We start from the raw sequence: 24,622 nt of genomic DNA, 5'->3' as shown, positions 1-24,622 counted from the left end.
CATTTTAAGGCTTTGCCCTCTCTAAGGGCCAGCTTTCACTGTGGCTAAAGATAAAATTTACTTTTCTAAACTATTTTTCTTTCTAAACTCTTCTTTTGAAAGGATCTATTGTAGAGATCCTTTATTCACTTCCCCTTAAAGACTAAAATACAGGTAATAGAATTAGGGTCATAGTATTCAGAAAGCTTTTAACTGGTGACGAGAAGGAAGAAGCCTATAATTAAATATCCCAGAAATTTATTTGATATTTGCTTGAATACAGTTTATATAGAAAGATTGGAACTGCTTGCTTTGGGTGCCCCTGATGAATCTCATAGAGGCACTGAACTACAAAGGGGTGTCAATCTGGAGACATCAGAAATGGAAATCACAAGCCCAATTTTAGGACTGCTCTTAAAGATTTGCCTCTAGTGAAATTAGGCCACTCTCTTAAAAACTGCTCAATGTGTTGGAGCTATTGTGTGAAAACAGCTGACATTTCAGAGGGCATTTCATGTTCTGGTCTGTTAGAAGATTTAAATACTTGGAAATAAAAATATTTAGCTTTGAAGTTTTCAATACTGGAAAACTTTCAAGTCTAGGGTTTTTAGCCAGAAGGGGCTGCTCTGTGTTCCTTGAATTGGACTCTGTTTCCCACAAGTTAATCTTCAGCTTTGGCTTCCATTTCTTCTGCATCATCATCTCCATCCACTTCGGCATTTTCTCTTTCAAGCCTCTCCAGCTGCCTGGCAAGTTCAGTCTCGTCTGTATCTGTGACCACTTTGGGCTGTGGAAACAGAAGCATAATTTCAAAGCAAAGTAGTTATATAATATACAAATTCAATTTCAATACTGTTACTGCCTAGTATTTTAATTTTGAAACTTAAAAGAAACACTTTTAATTCTAACAACTGTGCCATATCTGTTCACTTTTGAGTGCTGACTTATCATTGATAAATCCATTAGATAACTAATAGAAGAAACGTATAGGAATACGTACAGGAAGATGTACGTATTAAAGTGAAAAATAATTTTCTGACATCTTTATCAGGTAAAAATTACAATGTATGAAATATTACCAGTGGCTGTATCTTTTAAGATCACAAACAGATGCCTGTTAAAAAACATATCTTCTGGGCTTAAAATAAATTACTACTCTTTTCCACAGAAGGACATATACATAGATAAGGTTTTGTTCTGGTTAAGATGAGGAAAAGACAACCAACTACTTGTTTCTAATTCTGAGACCAAATTTTAGGCATTTCACATTCCAATTATGACAAAAGTAAATTTTTCCTTTTTAATTGTCTATATTTCCCCTGGAGGGGGGAGAAAACACAAAAAACCCCAACACCATCCAGTGACCATGGGCCTGAATAACCATTCCACAATATGACATTCTCATGCCAACAACTCTTATTTACCTACACGATAAGTCAATGATTATTTTATGCCTAGCAGATTTGTAATCCTAAATGTATCTGATGTTTTAAAAGGCAGTGATCAGTCAGTACTTTTTCTTAAAAACGTTAAGAACAAAGTAAAAATGAGGCTACTGATCTCACCTCCATTTGAACATTGAACACACCCCTCTTTTCCTCAATCTTTTCTTTGATAACAGCCATAGCTTGATTGAGAACAGATAGGCCTTCTGTTCTCTCCAGAGTTGTTGTAGTCATCACATACCGAGGAGGAGCTATTAGATTAATCTAGAAGAGAAAGACAAAAATTCAATTATGAACCTACCTATAGAATATATAACTATTATAATGTTTGAGAATTATTTTTCTAATCTGCTGCATTAAATCCCAAAACTTAACTCCTAGGTCAGCAATTTGAGGCTGTTTGCTAATGTAGCAAAAGCTAATTGATAGTTATCTAATCCAGTAGTATAGTCTATTATAATACTGAATATGAAGAATTATGACTTCTAGCTGTCTTTGGTGCTAAATTAACTACAGTTATCAGCATAATGGATAATTTGTCAACTAAATTGATGGAAGAAATTCTTCCAAGAGATTCTGAATAACAACCATCTAGTTTATCACTAACGAAAGATCGAGATCAAAAACTCATCAAAGTTGTGTGTGTATACAGATGAGAGAACGTTATCCTTTTCCAGGTGCTGATTGTATTTTGGGTACAGCAACTCTTTACTGTAAGGGAGGTTTAGCAATGCTGGCCCTCTGAAAATAGAACAGTAGCCAGTGACATCCACTGTGACAACAGCTGTAGAAACAAAAGCCTAAACATAAATCACAAACACCCCCCAGAAATATCATTAAGAAACACTGCTCAATTTTATTATAAAAAACATTCTTGTTATAAAACATGATTAAAAATAAAAGTCAATGGGACTGCAAACTAATACAGCCTTTTTGGAAAGAAGTACGGAAACTCTTCAAAGAACTCAAAATAGATCTTCCATTTGATCCTGCAATCCCATGATTAGGCATCTACCCAGAAGAAAAAAACATCATTTTATCATAAGGACATTTGCATTAGATTGTTTACAGCAGCTCAATTTACAACTGCCAGGATGTGGAAACAATCTAAGTGCACATCAATCCGTGTGAATGAATAAAGTATGGAATACATATATCATGAATACTATTCAGCCATAAAAAAGATGGACACTTTACATCTTTTGTATTAACCTAGATGAGCTGAAACACATTCTTCTTAGTAAAATATCACAAGAATGGAGAAGCAGGCTCGGCGCCTGTGGCTCTAGCAGCTAAGGCGCCAGCCACATACACCTGAGCTGGTGGGTTTGAATCCAGCAGGGCCCGCCAAACAACGATGACGGCTGCAACCGAAAAAAAAAATATAGCCGGGCGTTGTGGCAGGCGCCTGTAGTCCCAGCTACTTGGGAGGCGGAGGCACGAGAATTGCTTGAGCCCAGGAGTTGTAGGTTGCTGCGAGTTGTGACACCACAGCACTCTACCCAGGGTGACAGCTTGAGGCTCTGTCTCAAAAAAAAAAAAAAAAAAAGAATAGAGAAGCATCCAATGTGCTCAATACTAATATGAAGCCAGTAGACGATCTAATACATGCCCACACAAAAGAAAAACACAATTTGAGTTGAGGGGGAGGGGGACATGCGGGATGGGTGTGCTCCCACCTAATGGACACAATGTTCAGGGTATATGGATGGCACACCTCCTGGGTGTAGGACACAACGATGATGGGGGACTTAACCTAACAAATGCAAACATAACCTAATCGTTCGTACCTCATATTAATCTGAAATTTTTAAAGAAGGCCAAACAAAGATTAAAGATCTGATTTGGTTTAGGTAGATATTTCAGCAAGGAAAGAGAAAACTGAACACTCACTTTGATGGGCATGGTTTCCGTAGAACAATTCAAACCTGCTCTCAGGGCTTCTTTTACAGCATCAATGCCTTCATAACCATAACAAGCCACTTCAATATCTAAAATTTAAAAATCCAAAAGTTGATACCAAAAAAAAATGCCAAGAGTATTTAAAAGTTTAAAAGAATACTAGCGGCAAATACACTAGTATTCAATTACTTATAAAAATTTTTGTGGTTGGGCGCAGTGGCTCATGCTTGTAATCCTAGCACTCTGGGAGGCTGAGGCAGATGAACTGTCCGAGCTCACAGGTTCAAGACCAGCCTGAGCAAGTGCGAAACCCCATCTTTAAAAATAGCCGGGCATTGTGGTGGGAGCCCGTAGTCCCAGCTACTAGGGAGGCAGAGCAAAGAGAATCGCTTGAGCCCAAGAGTTGGAGGTTGCTGTGAGCTGTGACGCCATAGCACTCTACCCAGGGTAACAAAGTGAGACTCTGTCCAAAAAAAAAGAAAAAAAACCCACACTTTGTTACTGTTTCAATTAGAAATCAATCCCAGATTTGATTAAAAACTGTTATTGTCGGCTCGGTGCCTGTGGCTCAAGCAGCTAAGGCACCAGCCACATACACCTGAGCTGGCAGGTTCAAATCCAGCCTGGGCCCACCAAACAATGATGGCTGCAACCAAAAAATAGCCGGGCGTTGTGGCAGGCGCCTATAGTCCCAGCTACTTGGGAGGCAGAGGCAGGAGAATCACTTGAGCCCAGGAGTTGAGAGGTTGCTGTGAGCTGTGATGCCACAGCACTCTACCCAGGGCGACAGCTTGAGGCTCTGTCTCAAAAAAATAAATGAAAAAAAGAAAAAAAAAGCTGTTATTGTCTCATCCAAATCAAGCCACCAAAACATGAAACTATAAGACAGAGAAGTTTAACAAACACCATAAATTCTGGTATGCTTAGGTTAAAACCCTGACTCCCACCTCTATGTATGGAATTTCCTTATTTGTAAGATGGAGACAAGGGAAAGTGTGGTGCACAATAACTGCATCCCACTTATCTACAACAATTTAGAAACTGCATAACTGGGGCGGTGTCTGTGGCTCAAATGAGTAGGCACTGGCCCCATATGCAAACCCAGCCCTGGCCAGAAACTGCAAAAAAAAGAAAAAAGAAAGAAAGAAAGAAACTGCATAACCTTTGGTCAAGCAATTTTAACTTTTAGAAATTTGTCTTAAAGAAACTTGTGTAAGTAGATAAGTATATATGTATAATGGGGCTAATCTGTGGTGTTATGCTCATCAAGAGGGGAATGGATTATGTTAAGATTTATTCAGCCACCGAAAAGATGGAGAAAGATTCCTATGCTCTGCATGGAAGGCACATTTTTTTGTAGAGATGAGGTGTTGTTCTGCTGCCCAGGCTGGTCTTGAACTCCTGGCTTCAACTGATTCTTCTGCATTATCCTCCCAAGGCTTTGGGATTACAGGAGTGAGCCACCACACTCAGCCCAAACTGCCACTTTTAAAAAAGAGCTGAAAGTTAAAATAAAAAAAATTCTGATACAATTTAGGCAAAAGAGAAAAAAAGGCTAATTTAAGACTAGCTGGGAGCAGTGGCTCACTCCTGTAATCCTAGCACTCTGGGAAGCTGATTGCTTGAGCTCAGGAGCTTGAGCCCCGCCTGAGCAAGACTCCATCTCTACTAAAAATAGAAAAAAATAGCTGGGAGATGTGGTGGGTGCCGATAGTCCCAGCTACTTGGGAGGGTAAGGCAAGGGGATCACTTGAGACCAAGAGGTTGAGGTTGCTGTGAACTATGACACCATGGCACTCTAGCCAGGCCAACAAAGTGAGACTCTGTCTCAACAACAAAAAAAAGGTTAGGTGAACTCATATGACTGTTTCTACTGTGTCAATACATATTTTATGATTAAGTAGAAGCAAAAATAATTTCTTAAGCTTTTCTTTTATTTGTTTTATTTATTTATTTATTTATTTTTGAGATAAGAGTCTCACTATGTCACCCTTAGTAGAGTGCTGTGCTATCACAGCTCACAGCAATCTCAAACCCTTAGGCTTAAGCGATTCTTGCCTCAGCCTCCCAAGTAGCTGGAACTACAGGCACCCACCACAATGCCTGGCTATTTTTTTTTTTTTCTTTTGGCCGGGGCTGGGTTTGAACTCGCCACCTCCGGCATATGGGACCGGCACCCTACTCCTTGAGCCACAGGCGCCGCATGCCCGGCTATTTTTTTTTGTTGCAGTTGTCACTGATGTCTAGCCAGCCTCAGCTGGGTTGGAACCAGCCACCCTCAGTGTATGTGGCTGGTGCCGTAACCACTGCACTACAGGCGCCAAGCCAAGTTTTTCTTCTTATGAAAACAAAATAAGCATTAAGATAACTTTACAGACATTGATGCAGCATCATATTCTTTGATATCCCTCCCCTCATTCTTTGGAGCTGCAGCCTGGAAGGACACAATATTGCTCAGGCTGGTCTCAGTATTCTTGGACTCAAGCAATCTTCCCACACCTGCCTCCTGTGTAGCTGGGACTATAGGTGTGCACTACTGCACCTGGTTTAATGGCTTTTTTGATGCATGAAAAATAGTGTAAAATTCATTTACCTGCTCGAATTTTGACAGCTTGTGGGGTCAAACGCCTATTAATATTGTTAATGAGTACTTCCCGTTCATCTTCATTCAAATCTAAGCTATCCAAGATAGATGGGTCTCTGATTAAAACACAAAACAAAACAAAACAAAAAAACTCACAAAGGGTCCAGGTTACATTACAGATAATTTTAAAACCAAACACCATGGCATAATGTGCATAGTAGCAAAGCACAGGCTTTAGTCTAAGAATTAAAAGTTCAAATCTTAGCTGTGTACTTTAACTATGTGTCTTTAGGCCTTTCCAAACATCAGTTTCCAAATATGTAAAATGAGGATGAAGAAGGGATGTGTTGAGTATTAAATGAGATAATCCAAGGAAATCCCTCAGTGTACAACAGAGACTCCCAACTGATTGTTATTAAGGGAAAAATTTTACAGAGCTGGCTAAACAAGTCATTTTATACCTTCTAATACATCTGACATCCCACTATAATTATTTCCATGTAATTAGCAGTCCCTGCTTCAAGGAGTTTATAATCTACCTTAAAAAAAGCAAAAACATGGAAACATTTGTAAATGTCAAAGTATATCCATAGGTATCAAGATTATTCCTTCCAATTGATGGATCAGGAAGGGCTTCATGCAGGAAAGCAGCATTTCACTGACTCTCTGAAGTGCAAGAAGACAGAGACCAGGAGGAACAAACTGGGATGTTTGTTGAACAAATTAACAAATGAAATAACAACTAGAAGAATGGTACTACTTTAACAAGCAAAGACAGACCTGTTTTAAGAAAGTTACGATATATAAAAAAGGAATGGCATGAGCAAACATCAGGCTTAAAAAGCATGAGGTCTGGTTAAGGAATGAAAGGTGAAAGAATTTGGGTGAAGGAAACTTCCATTCAGCTAATACAAAGTAATAAGATAACCAACAAAAGAAACACCTGCAAAGCAGTAAGAAGACAAACTAGGCTCGGTGCCTGTAGCTCAACGGCTAGGGCACTAGCCACATACACTGCAGTTGGTGGATTCGAATCCAACCTGGGCCTGCCAAACAATGACAACTACAACCAAAAAACAGCCGGGTATTGTGGTGGGTGCCTGTAGTCCCAGCTACTTGGGAGGCCGAGGCAAGAGAATCGCTTAAGCCCAGGAGCTGAAGGTTGCTGTGAGCTGTGATGCCATAGCACTCTACTGAGGGCGACATAGTAAGATTCTATCTCAATAAATAAATAAAAGACAAACAGAAAATGGGCAAATGAAATGAACAGAAGTTTTATAGAATAAACACAAATGGTCAAGGAAAATGCAAATCAAAGGATCCTACGGTACATCTATCAGACTGACAAAAAGAAAACAAAATCTAAGATATATACCAAATATTGGGGCTGGGCACCGTGGCTCACACCTGTAATCCTAGCATTCTGTCTGGGAGGCTGAGGCGGGGAGCTCACGAGTTCGAGACCAGTCTGAGCAAAGGTAAGACCCCCGTCTCTACTAAAAATAGAAAAAACTGAGGCAAGAGAATCGCTTGAGCCTAGTTGGAGGTTGCTGAGAGCTATGACACCAGGGTATTCTACCCAGGGCGACAGCTTGAGACTCTGCCTCAAAAACAAACAAAAAACAACAAAAAACTCCCAACAAATATTGATAAGGATAAGGGGAAACAGAAATACGATTACTGGAGGGAATGTAAATTGTACAATCAATTTGGGGAGTAATTTGGCAAAACTAAGTAACTTAAAAGACATGGATAAACTTACATGCTATGACCCAACAACTCTTTTCCTACATATATGCCTTAGAAACTCTCACACATGTACACATGGAGACATACACATAATACACTCATCACAGCACTGTGTGACAAATGAAACAGAAGGGAAAATTCACCTAAATATCTCTTAAAGAGGAACATGTAGAGCATGTTTTCAAAGTAAAATACTCTATAGAAATTAATATGAATGAAATGCACATCTACAATTTAGAGAAACCCTGCCCAGTTAATAGTTTATATGTAAAAGTCCCAAGCTACAAAGAAGGTTACCAAAAAAAAAGGTTTGATATGTATTTTATGGGTGTATCTATGTAGTGAAACCATAAAAACATACATATACATATGTATGATACATATTAGTAATTTTAGAATAGTGGCTACCACTGATGAATGAGGGGAAAGGGTCTGGAGAGGATAAGACATTGTTTCCAACTACCTCACATTTTTTTTTTTTTCCTTTAAGACAGAGTCTGGCTCAGTGCCTGTAGCTCAGCGGCTAGGGCGCCAGCAACATACACTGGAGCTGACGGGTTTGAACCCACCCCTGGCCTGCCAAACAATGACAACTACAACCAAAAAACAGCCAGCTGTTGTGGTGGGCACCTGTAGTCCCTGCTACTGGGGAGACTGAGGCAAGAGAATCACTTAAGCACAAGAGTTTGAGCTTGCTGTGAGCTGTGACACCACAGCACTCTACTGAGGGCGACATAGTGAGACTGTCTCACAAAAAAAAAAAAAAAGGCAGTGTCTATCACCTGGGCTAGAGTGCCATGGCCTACCCTAGCTGACAGCAAACTGAAACTCCTGGGCTCAAGCAATCCTCCTGCATCCACCTCCAAACAGCTGGGACGATAGGCACCTGCCACCACAACCAGCTAATTTTTCTACTTTTAGTAGAGATTGGGGGAGGAGGGCTCTCGCTCTTGCTCATGATAGTCTTGAACTCCTGACCTCAAGAGATCCTCCCACCTTGGCCTCCCAGAGTGCTAGGATTACAAGCCTGAGTCACTACTCCGGCCTGAAATTTTATTTCTTAATTAAAAGAAAAAAAAATATGAAGCACACATGGGAAAGAATTAGCATTAGTTAAATCTGGACAATGGCTACATGAATGATAAAGCAAGAGTGCCAATAACACATGCCAAGGCTTGGCAGTAAAAGAGGCGGTACTGGGGCTAGAAGCTAAAGAGGTAACCTGGGGCCAGATTAAGAAATGCCAGGAGTTGGAGGTTGCTGTGAGCTGTGTGAGGCCACGGCACTCTACCAAGGGTCATAAAGTGAGACTCTGTCTCTACAAAAAAAAAAAAAGAAATGCACTGCCTGAGGTATACAGGACAGAAATATAAAACAGTGCTTAATGCTTAATAGCACCAACTCTGAGCAGAGCCAGAATGCCTAGGTTTGAATACCAGCTCTACAACATGTTAGTTGTGTGACTCTGAACAAAGCACTTTCCTCAGCTATAAGACAGTGATAATAATAAAACTTAGGTTGTTGTTAGAATTACATAAATGCTAGCTATTACTTTTATTCCCACCTTTTCCACACAATATACCAAAACACGAAACAAAACAAAACGTCACATGGGGGCAAACTGGGAGGGGTCTGGAGCTCCAGATGGCTTGTTGGGGGCACTAAAAGTCTCAGGTGCCATCCAGCCATTCTGAGAGCTGACGGAACCAAATATTTCCTGGCAGCACAAGAAGGCTGGGAAACTAACCTCAGGGCAGTGGTAAGGCTTGTGGAGCAGTGAAATTTAGGAAGGAGTAGGAGGTGACAAAGAAACATCAAGTGCAGAGAAGTGAGGGAACGTGGGTGTTAAAAAGACAGTGCTCGCTACAAGAAAAGGTAGAGGGGAAGTTTGCCTACATCATAGGCTTTTTATATTGAAATAATCTAAAATTTGGCAAGAATTAAGCCATGGATGTTATGCCATTAAATGTCAGGGTATCAACCCGTGTGTCAGCCCAGAGTTATGGTAACAAGGCAGAAGTGGAATCAAGAAGGTATTCTTACGAGACTGCATGCTTAAACGCATCATAGGCACCGTATCCGGGTCTCTTGTACTTGTCATCAAAGACCCATGCAGTCCTCTGGAACAGGCTTTCCAACTGCTCATCTTTGGTGTATTCTAACACCTCAGCAACATGACGAAGAATGCTATAAACCTAGGAACAAAACGAAGAGCTCAACAATTCAAAGGTCTATAATACATATTCTTACATTTTAGTAGACAGCATAATTTAAAAACAGTTCCTTAACAAAAGATCTCTATTAAATCAACGGTGTCCATCTAGGGAAAAAAAAAGAAAAAGAATAAGAATCTCCTACACTGCCAGCCACATGATAAATGATACACATACACCTGAGCTGGCGGGTTTGGCCAGCCCGGGCCAGCCAAACAACAATGACAGCTGCAACCAAAAAATAGCCAGGCATTGTGGCGGGCGCCTTTAGTCCCAGCTACTTGGGAGGCTGAGGCAGGAGAAATCGCTTGAGCCCAGGAGTTGCAGGTTGCTGTGAGCTGTAATGGCACAGCACTCTACTCAGGGCGACAGCTTGAGGCCTGTCTCAAAAAAAAAAAAAAAAAAAGAATCTCCTACATCAAGTTCTTTCTCCATAAAGAAATATTCATCATCTCATAGTAATTAACTCAAGTGGGTATAACATGTAGAAATAGTACTACACAATCTAGGGTCCTAAGTCCTGGATCAAGCCTTGACAATGGGACAATTAACATCTCTGAATTTATTTTCTCCCCTGGAAAAAAGGAGATACTAGTATCTCTCCTTCTTACTGCAGAGAGCTTTTAAGTAGATCAAATATATACAAACACATACTAGAAACAGAAAACTATCATACGAATATTAAGCTGTCACTCCATATGAAAGTATAGAAACAGGACTGAGATTTTAGTACTTCTTTTACTATTATCATGTAATAATTATCCTTCAATCATGTCCACCTGTCAAACTTTTCTAACCTAAAAATAACAGGGTTTAGAAAAGGGTAGAAAAGGGAGGTTTTCATATTAGTTACACATGCAAAATGAGGAAATGTATTAACACTGAGTAACTTCCATCTTATCCCAATAAGATCTCATAACATACTCATTTTAACCATATCCTGGGGAGACAAAAAGTATTGAAATTCTTTAGAGCAGTGCCTCTCAAACCCGGGAGGCTCCAAGAGCCAGCATTTCTAATAAGCAGCCATTTGATCCCAATGCTGTTGGTCCAGAGACTACATTCTCAGTGCCAAGCTCCTGAAGTTTATTAAAAGGAGATTATTAATACACTGCCTTGTGGCTAAAGTCAGGGCTGTCAGGGCATATGTACAATCACTCTAGTGACATATTGTATCCTCTAAATAACCTCTCTTCCTACCCTAAAAGGAGACTTTACTGGCAGTGCCCATAGCTCAGTGGGTAGGTCACTGGACACATACACCCACGCTAGTGGGTTCAAACCTGGCCCAGGCCAGCTAAAACAATGAGAAGTACAATAAAAAAAAAAAAAAAAAAAAAAAAGCCAGGCGTTGTGACAGGCACCTATAGTCCTAGTTATTTGGGAGGCTGAGGCAACAGAATTGCTGAAGCCCAAGAGTTTGAGGTTGCTGTGAGCTGTAATGCCACAGCTCTCTACGGAGGGCAACATAGTGAGACTCTATCTCAAAAAAATAAATAAAAAAGAATAAAAAGAGACTTTACTGATAGTGTGTTTCCAAATGCATAAACCACACTGCATCATAGTAAACAAATTAGTAAAATAAAGAAAAATATTCGGGTGATGGTCTGAGAGGTTTATTCTCTCTTCTACTGGATTAAGCAAGAAGTTTCAAAACTCTTCATTCAAATTTTTTTGTCATTTTTCTTTTGAGGGCAGAAATACATGGCAAAGGAGAACAAAAGACAGCAGATAAGGGCAAAAGACCCAGGAACAATAGAAACAGTACCATTAAGAACTGAGGGTGGGGCGGCGCCTGTGGCTCAGTGAGCAGGGTGCCAGCCCCATATGCTGAGGGTGGCAGGTTCAAACCCAGCCCCCGCCAAACTGCAACAAAAAAATAGCCGGGCGTTGTGGCGGGCGCCTGTAGTCCCAGCTGCTCAGGAGGCTGAGGCAAGAGAATCGTGTAAGCCCAAGAGTTAGAGGTTGCTGTGAGCCGTGTGACGCCACGGCACTCTACCCGAGGGCGGTACAGTGAGACTCTGTCTCTACAAAAAAAAAAAACAAAAAAAAACTGAGGGTGGGGTGGACACAGTGGGTCACGCCCATAATCCTAGCACTTTGGGAGGCTGAGGCAAGAAAGTCACTTGAGCCCAGGAGATCAAGACCTGCCCAAGCAACATGGTATGACCATTTCTATAAAAAAAAGAAAAATTTGCTGAGTGTGATGGTACACACCTGTAATCCCAGCTACTCAGGAGGTAAAGGCAGGAGGATCGCTTGAGCACAGTGAGCTATGATGATGCTACTGAACTCTAGCCTGGGCAAGAGGGAGACCCTGACTCAAAAATAAAAAAAAAACTGAGGTTCTGAGGATGTCAAGAATGAGGGATAATCTAAAGAGGACCAGAGAACAAGAATACAGACAGAAGAAGTAAAATGGAATAAAGAATAAAAGAATAAAAAATTCTTTATTAGTGCGTATTGTGGATGATAAGTAGGAAATTACAGCAAAAATAATAAGAAACATGGCCCCTGCCTTGCTTTCCTGGATTCAGACATTCTACAAACCCTTGCTCATTCTTAACATAAAACAGCTGGTTGTCTCTTAACTCTTCTTCCAGAACAAGGTTGAAAATCAAGAACTATGTGTTATAAAACATCTTTATCCCAAACAAGTGAAGCCACCTGAAGTCACTCACAGTGAATTTAAACAAAAAATGGCTTCAAAACACTAACCTCCAATATTGATTTGAAAATATTAGACCACAGTTAATGCTTCAAGATAGTAGTACCATGAAATAAAAAGGTTGTCAGACTCTTTTGAAATTAAGACTTCAAATTATTTTTTCTAGGTAACACATAATTGGAAGAAATATAAAGTTATTAAAAATGTAAGTTTTGGGGTGGCACCTGTGGCTCAGTGGGTAGGGTGCCAGCCCTATATAATTAGAGTGACGGGTTTGAACCCAGCCCCGGCCAGCTAAAACAGCAGTGATAACTGCAACAAAAATAGCCAAGAGTTGTGGCGGGTGCCTGTAGTCCCAGGTACTTGGGAGGCTGAGGCAGAGCTGGATGTTGCTGTGAGCTGTGACGCAACTGCACTCTAACTGAGGGCGACCAAGTGAGGCTCTGTCTCAAAAAAAAAAAAATGTAGGTTTTGGTTTCATTCTTCTGCCAGAAATAACACATGATAATAATTTATTAAACACACAACAAATTAATTTGATTCAAAATTCAACTTACAGTTTTAGACTTTGTGAATTTGTCTTCACATTTGATTGCTTCTTCTGGAGAAACTCTTCTTTTTGACAAATCAATATATCCTGAATGAAAAAATTTTGAAATTATCTCTATCCAGGTGAACAATTTCATAACTTAATTTCAAAATTAAGTGTTTGATCATTGTCAGTAACTGTATGGTCTCTATTATTTAGTGACGGGAACAAATAATTCTCAGTTATCTAAATGGAAGCCAGTCAAATGCCTCTCTTTTCCCTACTTCCTCTCTCTGTTTCTACAGAATGGGAATTCACTCTCATCTTGATTTTGCTTAAGGAATGAGGCTATCCTCAACAGAAGTCACAAAAAGGGGAAGAAATTAAATACTTATCATCTCCAGAATGACTACCACATCTGGTGACTACACGAGGTGCATCAGTTAAGTATCTCACTGAACTCTCACAAAACTCTTGCACAGCAGATCATGCTCTTTTATACAGATCTCCCCCCACCCCACCATTGTTTAATTCTCAGGAACTAAGATCCAAGACAGGTTAAGTAATTTGTGAAGGTTAATAGCTAGAAAATGGCTGATACCCACAAGTACCATGATGAATTAATAGTGGTCAGAATGGGTATCTTTCCCTCGCTCTCAATATTGGAAGAAAGTTTGTTTGTAGCTTTTTCCTACATGCGCTCTATCAGATTAAGGAATTCCCTTCCTGTTCTAATTTGCTAACTTTTTAATTATGTATGGGTACTGAATTTTTTTTTGCATCCATTAAAATGGTTATGATTTTCCTCTAATTTTGTTAGATGCATCCATTTTATTTCAGATGCTACTCTTTTTCATAAAGTATGACTTACATATAAAATCCACCACTTCTAGTATATAGCTCTGTAAGTTTGTTTTTTATTTTAATTTTTTGAGACAGAGCCACAAGCTGTCATCCTGGGTAGAGTGTTGTGGCATCAAAGCTCACAGCAACCTCCAACTCCTGGGCTTAAGCAATTCTTTTGCCTCTGCCTCCCAAGTAACTGGGACTACAGGTGCCCGCCACAACGCTCGGCTATTTTTTGGTTGCAGCCGTCGTCGTTTGGCGGGCCTGGGCTGGATTCCAGCCTGCCAGCTCAGGTTTATGTGGCTTGAGCCACAGGCACCAACCTAGCTCTGTAAGTTTTAACAGAAGAATAGCCATGTAACTACCACCACCACCACCACCTGAAGTCACTACATACAACTGGGAACAAGTTTCTTTGTGAACACAAATTTTCATTTCATGGCTAAACTGTTTCCCAAAGTGGATGTACTAGATTTCATTCTCACCAGCAATGCAGAGCAGTTCTAACTTTTTAAAGCTAATCTATTATACATATAGCAGCATCTAATTATGGTTTAAAGTTGCATTTTCCTAATGACTAATGTTCAACACCTTTTCAGCCATTCATTTATCTTCTTCAGTTTAGCATCTATAAAAATCAACCTCCAGCTCTTGGGCTTAAGTGATTCTCTTGCCTCAGTCTCCTGAGTACCTGGGACTATAGGCGCCCACCACAACACCTGGCTATTTTGTTGCAGTTTGGCTGGGGCCAGGTTCGAACCGCCACTCTCAGTATACGGGGCTGGTGCCCTACTCACTGAGACACAGGCACTGCCCGTACAAAAATCTTTTGCCTTTTTTGCTTTTGGAAACCAAGGTCTCCCTCTGTTGCCCAGGCTAGAGTGTAGTGATGTCATCATAGCTCACTGCAGTCTCAAACTTCTGGTCTCAAGTGATCCTCCTGCTTCAGCCTCCCAAGTAGCTGAGACTACAGGTACATATCACCAGGTCCATGTCATTTTCTTTTTTTTTTTTTTGGTAGAGACGGAGTCTTGCTCTTGCTCAGGCTAGTCTGGAATGCCTGGCCTCAAGCAATCTTTCTGCCTCAGCTTCCCAGAGTGCTGTACCTAGCCTTTGGGCTTCTTTTAAAACGGGTTGTTTAAATACAAGTTTTTTAGGTTGTTAAATAGGTTTTTTTTTTTTTTTTTTTGCTGTTTTTGGCTGGGGCTGGGTTTGAACCCGCCACCTCTGGTATATGGGGCCAATGCCCAACTCCTTTAAGCCACAGGTGTTGCCCTAAATAGTTTTTTAAAGGACATAAGTTCTTTTTTTTTTTTTGAGAGAGAGTATTATGTTGCCCTTGGTAGAGTACTATGGCGTCACAGCTCACAGCAACCTCAAACTCTTGGGCTTAAGCGATTCTCTTGCCTCAGCCTCCCAAGTAGCTGGGACTACAGGTGCCCACCACAACACACAGCTATTTTTTTGTTGCAGTTGTCATTGTTATTTAGCTGGCACGGGCTAGGTTCAAACCTGCCAGCCTGGGTGTATGTGTAACTGCTGTGCTACAGGCGCCAAGCCAGGACGTAATTCTTAATTTGATAAAGTCCAATTGGTCAATTTTTCCTTTCAGGCATTATACTCTTGGTATCTAAGAAATCTTTGCTTAACCCAAAGTCAAAAAGATTTATTCCTATGTATTCTTTACATTTAGGTCTATGATTCATTTTAAGTTCATTTTTGTATAAGGTGAGATGTATGAATTGAGGTTCTTTTTTTGCATACGGATGTCTAGTTGTCCCAGTATCATTTGTTAAAAAGACACTTCTTTCTCCATTTGTCTTTATACCTTTCTTGATAATCAATTGATTATGTGAGAGGAAACATTAAGTTTTGATTGTTAAACCAAACCGGTATCCCGTATATGCTACTTGAATTTTTTTTTTTGAGACAGAGTTTCACTTTGTCACGCTTGGTAGAGTGCTTGACATCACAGTTCACAGCAACCTCAATTGGGCTTAAGTGATTCTCTTGCCTCAGCCTCCCACGTAGCTGGGACTACAGGCACCTACTATAACGTCCTGCCATTTTTTTGTTGTTGTTGTCATTGTTGTTTGGCAGGCCCAGGCTGGGTTCCAACCCGCCAGCTCCAGTGTATGTGGCTGGCGCCTTAGGTGCTTAGCTACAGGTGCCAAGCTGCCTACTTGAATTTAATTGAGGTTTTTATCTCACGTGAGTATGTAGTTATAAATCTACTGGTTCTAATTAAATGCTGAGTACATGTGATGCTTGTTTTCTCATTCTTGTGATACTTCTCTAAGGAGAATGTTCTCCAACTCCATCCAGGTTGTTAAAAAAGATCTGAAATTTCCATCTTTTTATGGCTGAATAGTATCGTGTGGTATACATGTACCAGTTTATTAATTCATTCAAGTGTTGAAGGGCACCTGGGTTGTTTCCACATCTGCTATAAACATTTCTGTATAATTTTTAAGTCTTCTTAAAATGAAAGCCTAGATAAGTATTGGGATTTTCCTCCCAGATATATTGATTTCAAACTTAGTTCCAATGTCAGCAGAGCACACATTTTGTATCCCAAACCTTTTAAATTGTTCTAAACATCAATCAGGTTAATGTCTTTACTAATTGTTCACACCTGTTCAAACCTCCAACTGTTATTATAGATTTGTCTACTTTTTAGACTTTTCATTTTTTGCGTATATTTTTTGAAACTCACAGGGCTGGGAGTGGTGACTCACGCCTGAAATCCCAGCATTCTGGGAGGTCGAGGTGGGTGGATTGCCTGGGCTCACAGGTTCAAGACCAGCCTGAGCCAGAATGAGACCCTCCCATCTTTAAAAATAGCCAGGCATTGTGGTGGGGACCTGTAGTCCCATCTACTCGGGAGGCTGAGGCAAGAGAATTGCTCGAGCAACACTTGACTATAGTTCTTTATAATAATTTCTAATTTTTCTAATTGAGATTTCATTTTATTCATTCCTTTTTTTTCCCTGAGACAAGAGTCTCACTTTGTGGCCCTCAGTAGATTGTCTTGGCGTCACAGCTCACAGTAACTTCAAACTCTTGGGCTCAAGTGATCCTCTGGCCTCAGCCTCCCATGTAGCTGAGACCATAGGCACATGCCACAATGCCAGTCTACTTTTAGAGGAAAGGTCTTACTCTGGCTCAGGCTAGTCTCAAACTCCTGAGCTCAGGAAATCCACCCATCTCGACCTCCCAGAGTGCAGGACCACAGGCGTGAGCCACCACACCCAGCCCGTTTCATTCCATTTTTTTTTTTTTTTTTTTTTGAGGCAACAGTCTTATTATGTCACCCTCGGTAGAGTGCCATGCCATCATAGCTCACAGCAACCTCAAACTCTTGGGCTTAAGTGATTTTCTTGCCTCAGCCTCCTGAGTAGCTGGGACTACAGGTGCCCACCACAACATCTGGCCATTTTTTGGTTGCAGCTGTCGTTGTTTAGCAGGCCCGGGGTGGGCTAGAACCTGCCAGCTTGGTTGTATGTGGCCGGTGCCCTATACTCACTAAGCCATAGGCGCCGGGCCTCATTCCTTCTTTATAAGCATATTTTCCTAATATGCCTGAGCACTTAAAACATCTTCTTTAAAATTCTTGACTGCTAACTAGAACATTCGGATCATCTTCACTTTTCAGTTGTATCTATCTCCCTGCTTCTTTGTATGTTTAGCAATTTTGCATTATGTCCTGGACATTGTAAACTGTACGTGACGAGAGACTCTGGTTTCCTATACATTCCTCTTAAGAACGCTGACTTTATTTTTTAGCAGGCAGTTAACTCTTCTGAACTCAAAACTATGAGCTTTGTCTTGCCAGGTGGGAAGCAACAGGTATCTGTTCAGATTTTTATCCTATTGGGCTGCCTGGAGTATACGCAGTGTATCAGAAATGCAGAGGTCAAAAACTTAGGCAGAATAAACTTAGGGGCTCTAATATCTGCAACTATCATTACTTTCCACCTACTGTGATTGTCTAGATCTCCTGTCCCCAGTTCTCAACCCAGTAAAACTACGGGGTTTCTACTAGAACCATACCTGTCTCGCTTGAAGCTGTGTTTAGCACGCATTCAGACAAAAAAAAAAAAAAAAGCCCCTAAAACAGAAAACACGTCCAGCACAGTTTCTTTCTTGTGTCAACTCATCTTCAGTTGTGGCCTGCTTTTGGTCACTCCTCATTGTTTTAAGGTAGCTATCTTTTTGTATTTGTCCAAGATTTGTCCAGTAGGATCTGATCCTGTAGTATCAAAATGGATCCCCCTATGGCCAGGCGCACACCTGCAATCCTGCATTCTGGGAAGCTGAGATGGGATGACCACTTGAGCCTAGAAGTCGACACCCAGTCTGGGAGACAGCAAGACCTCATCTCTACAAAAAATTTAAAAATTAACTGGATGTGCCTATAGTCCCACCTATTCAAGAGGCTGCGGCAGAAGGATCATTTGGGCCCATGAGTTCAAGGCTGCAGTTGAGCTACAATGATAGAATGATGCCACCCCACCGTCTGTCTACCCTGAGTAACAGAGGGAGATCCTGCCTGGGGGGGTGGGGGCAGAGGAGGCGCTACTCTATAGGCTCTTTTGCACTTTGCTTTTCTTATCCTACTTTGTACACCTGGACATCTTCCTCTATGAGAATCTTCAAATCTCACTCTGCATAAAATTGCACTGCACAGATTTGTCATTTAATCAGTCTCTACTTTGATCATTTTCTTATTTTAATTAATAATGCTGCTATGAGAATATTTTAACATGTATCTATTGTATTTATGTAAATATTCCTTTAGTATAACTGATAACTTATTTGCTTCCTTCTTGGAAGGAATATATTATATCTTATACAATAGACGAATAAGTACAAAACAAGATGGTATTCTAGGGCAGCAACATAAACTTCCACAAATTTAAGAAATAGTCTCAGTCTTAAAGTAGTTTAATAATTTTAGGGGGGGCTAAAAATAAGCTATACAAAAACATTTAGAACAATCAAACAGCCATTACTTATAACATAAGACATCCTCAAAGTGTATTATCTCAGATATTCAGAAAAAAATTTAAATGTCAGCATCTATAAAATTAATCACTTGCAGAAGTGAGGAAGTATAAAACTATATGGCTGAGGAGACTCAGAAGGCCAAGTTGTATCAAGGTGACCGATAAACAGCCTTTAAAGTATAATGATAACTATAGACCCAAAAAAACCCCAAAAAATTACAGTAAGATGTCTTAAAACCTACTAAACGGTACTGTACATTAGGTTTAAAAAACAAAATGTTCACAAAGGGGATGATTTACATGGGGTCCAGAAAAAGGCACCCAAAAGTAAAAAATGAATACTCATTCAACACTGAAAGATCACACAGGATCGGGGGATACAAACATTTTAATTACCAGAGAGACATGTAACACTGGATTTGGGTATGTGTGCTTCCACACATAGTACATTGCTTTTTCAAAGCTAATGTTAAATATTTCTAAAACCCACTGACTTTTTCCCTATGTCCATGCTCACTCAATAATTTGATTACTAATTTAGCTTTAAATTAAAAAAAAAAAGGCATCTAACACATTCAGGCCTACCAGTGTAAATGAATGAACTAGTATTCTGGGTTACAAATTCATCTCATTTGAGTTTGGTTACCACAAGTCAATTATCAAAATCCCGATAAACAACAGAAATAAAATTCAAGTTACTCGACCCACAACAACTGTGGGATATACTAATTCAACTACTATTAACTTAAGAGGCATTGCTTAGATTACTACTCAGCATCCTTCTCTAACAATGTGTACGTAAAAAAGTTTAAGTATAAAATGCATTTTTTTAAAATTGCAGTAATTTACCAAAACCACAAATTAAATAAACAATTTTAAATCTGAAACTTATAATTTAGATGTTCTTCTTACTTACCTTTTTCTTTGTCCACCCTAATGACAACCACACATTCATTCCTGCCAATTCGGATGAGTTTGTTTATAGAACGGATACGTCTCCTGGATAATTCACTAAGAAGAATCATGCCTTCAATGTTGTTGTACTCCAGCAAGCTTACATAAGCCCCCATCTCAGCAATAGATCTTACATTCACCATCACTACATCTTCCACCTCAGGAAATTTGTGTTGATAAAATCTACAACTTAGACCCGGCATTCTACAATTAAAAAAAAAAAAGAAATAATAAGTATGCGGGTCAAAACAAAGAAACATCAATTTCTGACATCTCGCTACTGAAAGAAAATAAAAGATTAAATAGTACCAGAAAACAGATAGATGTTTAGGAAGCAAGCTTTAATTTTTATTTTGCTCCACATTTTTGTAAGGCTTGGGTGATTCTCTGCCATCAATTTCAGAGGAGTCATAAAAAATAATGACTGACTACAAAGTACTCTGAGACCTAAGGTTTAATGGAATACCTCAAGAGTAAAGTACTACTTTAATGGGAAGCATCAACACTATTATAACCTATCAGCAAAACTAAAGCTATTCTTTCACCAGAAAGCCAGTTAAAGATGGTATGTGCTACCTTTCCATAATTCAAAGGAACGAACTTTCTAATCACCTAAATCCTAACCAATATACCAAATGCTATGTCCTATCATTTATTACAGCTAAAATTACAGTATTCACATGTCAAAGAGACAAAAGCTAAAAAAAAATTTTTTTTGAGACAGTTTCATTATGTCACCCTTGGCAGAGTGCTGTGGCATTACAGTTCACAGCAACCTCTAACTCTTGGGCTTAAGCGATTCTCTTGCCTCAGCCTCCCAAGTAGCTGGGACTACAGGCACCCGCCACAACGCACAGCCATATTTTTGTTGTTGTTGCGGTTGTCATTGTTGTCTAGCAGGCCCGGGCCGGTTTGAACCTACCTGCCTCAGTGTATGTGGCCAGCACCCTAACCACTGAGCTACAGGCGCAGAGCCTAAAAAATTTCTTAATCACTCAGGGCAGTGTCTGTGGCTCAGTGAGTAGGGCACCGGCCCCATATACTGAGGGTGGCGGGTTCAAACACACCCCGGCCAAACTGCAACAAAAAAATAGCCGGGCATTGTGGCAGGCGCCTATAGTCCCAGCTACTCAGGAGGCTGAGGCAAGAGAATTGCCTAAGCCCAAGAGCTGGAGGTTGCTATGAGCTGTGACGCCACAGCACTCACTCTACCTAGGGCGACGAAGTGAGACTCTGTCTCTTAAAAAAAAAAAAAAGAAAGAAAAAAATTTTCTTAATCACAAAAGAAACTTAATTATATCCTCCTGCATTTAAAATTTCTCTTAACCTTAAAGTATAAAGATATTTAAAATTATTCCCTTTGATGCACCCAAACTACTTGCAGTACCACTCCTTTTATGGCCCACAGCTCGAATCACACCAGGGGTAGAAGTAAATGTTAAAAAGGAAGCTCTCAAACTAATCACGGCCAACAATTTCCATGTTTTTCTCTTAATCTTAACCTATTTACAACTGTAAGAGTTCAATAGTTAGGACCTAAAGGCCTAATAAACATTGACCTTAGAGGTAGAATATCTACATCCAGCTCACAAAATATTAGAGCTCTGCTATAGTATGGTTGGAGAACTGCTAACTGGCACCCACAAATATCTTCCCATTATTTATAGGATCCTTTATGATTTGGCCACTCTCCATCTTCCTGCACTATCAATTTCTTCCTAGTTCTCCCCATTTTATAAAGAAAGTAAACTGCAGGTTAAGTTACTTGTTCGCTCTCATATGCTAACAAGCGATTAGTCAGGATTTGAACCAGGAAGTTTGGATCCAGAGTTTGTGCTCTTATGGATCAGAGTAGATTTTCTGTCAATATTACTGATAAATACGAATTCAGTGTTGGAGCATTTAACACGAATTAGTGGCAACTATTAGCACTAATATATTCTGCTTAACAACAAAAGCAGCATATTAATGACAGCGTATATTTCCTAGTAGCTTGGTAAAATAGGGATTTAGCAAATAAAGTGAAGTTGACATTCAACAGCCAGAATCATTCAATGAGAAAAAGCTGAGCTGGCTGTTTCATTTTTAAACAGGGCTTTGTCTTGGAGGGGGGGGAGGGTGGATGTGAGGAAACTTGTTGATTATCTGTATGCAAAGTTCTCAAATTTGAGAGCTAAAAAAAGTTTCAAACTGAATATCAAAATAAATGTCATAGAAATGTGTGAAAGTTTTAAAAGATCTAACAGGCGCAAATGACATTTACTTACTAAGTTTCTCCAAACGGTAAAGATAGAGGCTGCTTCTGGAGAAACAAGGCTTAATTTGATGATTGAAGAACACAAGCAATAGTGTAAAATAATACTGAGGGAAACTATGAATAACACTTAGGAAGCACGGGTTGTTTTGCAACATAAAGGGTAAGTAAAAAAATGCTGTTGATGGCAAGTTGTTCACTGTAAAAAAGGCAAGCAGTCAGTAAATACAAAAATTGGGCTCAGCTCCAGTAGCACAGCACTGGCCACAGGCTTAGTACACCGAGATTGACAAGTTCGAACCTGGCCTGAGCCTGCTAAACAACAATGATGACTGCAACAACAAAAAAAAAGCCGGGTGTTGTGGTGGGTGCCTGTAGTCCCAGATACTCGGGAGGCTGAGACAAAAGAATTGCTTAAGCCCAAGAGTTTGAGGTTGTTGTGAGCTGTGACACCAGGGCACTCTACCCAGGGCAACACAGTGAGACTGTCTCAAAAAAAAAAAAAAAATGTATGTTGGCTGGTAGATTTTGAATACGATGTCTTATGAAATGCTGGTAACTTTGAATTTTTTAAAAATATCTTTTATCATTCATGGATACAGGAAACAGATATTTATTCAGCCCTATCACTTTCAAAGCATTTATTTTGTCTCTTAACAAGTTTTGAGTCAGGCAAGAAGGATAGTGAACTTTGAGAATAGCCCTAGAATTGGGTAGTTAATTCTTGTTCTCCTATTTACTAGCTGTCATTGCTTGGGAAAGGTATCTCCTTTGAACTCTGGTTTCTTATCTGTGTCATGTACCTCACAGGTTTGTTGAGGGTATCAAATTAAATAAAATACATACGATTACAATATAAGGTACTGGTGAAAGGACTACAGTGATGCAATCAATTAAAAGGGAACCAAGGAACGATTAAATGACTTCCTCATGTATCAAGTACTAGAACAGAAGTTAAACCCAAGCCTTCCAACATTAAATCCAGAGTGTCTTTAATGCAGAGAGCCTCAATATATCAACAGCACTACAATACTGTCATGTGTTCTGATGTAAAAAATATCACCTACCTTTCAAAACATATTAACCAAACTCCAAACTAATTTCATATACCTTGGATAGTAATTTTGCTTGGACAAAAGGTTAGGAACGACGTGTCTTAAACCAGTGCATGATCAAGTTACCAAATGGATTTAGAAGTCCTCATTCCTTTCCAAAATGTACTACCTGCTGGGGACAACTCTTGTAATAACTCTAATTTGGCTCTAATATTCAGTATACTGTACATCAGACAATCACATCTTCTGAGAATCAGTGACTTTCATTTGGCACCAGATGAACTGAGAGTAAGGAGTAAAGTGCTACCTAAGTAATCTGCGAACTGTTTAAAGACAAGAGTTGTAAGATTTTGCCTTGAATAACAAAACCAAGGCTTCTCTACTACACCTTTTTTCCAAGACACAGTATTTCCTGTTTAATAAAAATTAAAGCACTCTCATTTTTAGGGATAACTAAAGAGATCTCATAATGAATATGTATTAATCCTAAGGTACTCCCTTATGTCGGGTTTTTAGTTATGTTTAACTGTAATGGAATATAGTTCAATTCTCACTGAAGCCAAAATACGACAAACCAATACTAACAGTTAATAAGCGTCTCGAAAGTACGACTTGGTTTCAATTCAAAGGGTGACTCATTCTACAGAACTGCACAACAAGAACGGTAAGGTAATCTGAGATTCAATATTAAAAAATCAATGGGTTGAATAAACTATTCTTCGATCCAGCTCTTTTCAACACGGTGGCTTATCCCACTGGTTACTTGGAGAAGAATCCGGTCTGGTTTCCACCGAGGGGCAAGAAAAAGTTTTGGTATTACTGCTGGGGCGGAAGAAAAAAATAGATGGAATCCTCACGCCCGGAAATAGCGAAGTGCTCATCGTGTGAGCCGGGGTAAGAGGTAGAGAGGTAGGGTGTCATAATTTTCCCTCGAGGCCGCCCCACCACCAAGGCATTCTCACTTTAAGCAAATTGAAGAGGCTGGTACAGTCCACTTGGTCCACTTCACGAGATTTCTCTGCTCGAAGGATGATGCCTCTGGAACACGGGATGCCCGATACGGAGCCGGCGAGGAGGCTCAAGGAAGAGCAGCGGGTGGTGGCGGCGGTGTCCAGCCACTTCCCGCGCAGGGACGGGAAAGGGAGGAGGTGTTAGCCCTGGGCCTACCCTCTGTCGACCACCCATGTCACTGGATACAGACCAAAGCGAGTTCTTGGAGAAAAAGAGCTGTGGGATTAGTCACCTGAGGTTTGTGTGTGAAACACGCGCTGGGGTCCCGCGCTGTGCTCTTCAACCGCTAAGATCAGATCCAACACACCCGAACGAGCCGTCCTCTTCAGCGTGCGCTTCGCTCAACCCCACGGCGCATGCGGAACCACCTCGCAGCGCGCAAGCGCCTACAGAACAGAGGCCCCTCTTTATCAACTAATCATAG

General features: G+C 40.2%; 1 protein-coding gene across 2 annotated transcripts; it reads right to left on the bottom strand.

The window, feature by feature from the left end:
• Nucleotides 1-220: 220 nt before the first annotated feature.
• On the bottom strand, nt 221-24,573 carry EIF2S1 (eukaryotic translation initiation factor 2 subunit alpha). 2 transcript variants are annotated; one of them, XM_053602279.1, is made up of 8 exons: nt 24,431-24,573; nt 19,841-20,082; nt 13,098-13,177; nt 9,703-9,854; nt 5,920-6,026; nt 3,318-3,415; nt 1,545-1,688; nt 221-766 (listed from the first exon to the last, which is right to left on the bottom strand). In XM_053602279.1, the coding sequence occupies exons 2-8, from the start codon at nt 20,079-20,081 to the stop codon at nt 641-643; spliced, it is 948 nt and encodes a 315-aa protein (XP_053458254.1). In that variant the 5' UTR covers nt 20,082; nt 24,431-24,573; the 3' UTR covers nt 221-640. The 2 variants fall into 2 exon arrangements, with proteins under 2 accessions (XP_053458254.1, XP_053458255.1); XM_053602280.1 differs by lacking the exon at nt 24,431-24,573 and adding an exon at nt 24,150-24,385.
• Between the last annotated feature and the right edge of the window lie 49 nt (nt 24,574-24,622).

Source organism: Nycticebus coucang, chromosome 9, assembly GCF_027406575.1.
Source record: "Nycticebus coucang isolate mNycCou1 chromosome 9, mNycCou1.pri, whole genome shotgun sequence".
Classification (NCBI taxonomy): domain Eukaryota; kingdom Metazoa; phylum Chordata; class Mammalia; order Primates; family Lorisidae; genus Nycticebus; species Nycticebus coucang.
The sequence above is the reverse complement of the archived record's forward strand: the minus strand, read 5'-3'. Positions and strand labels throughout refer to the sequence as shown.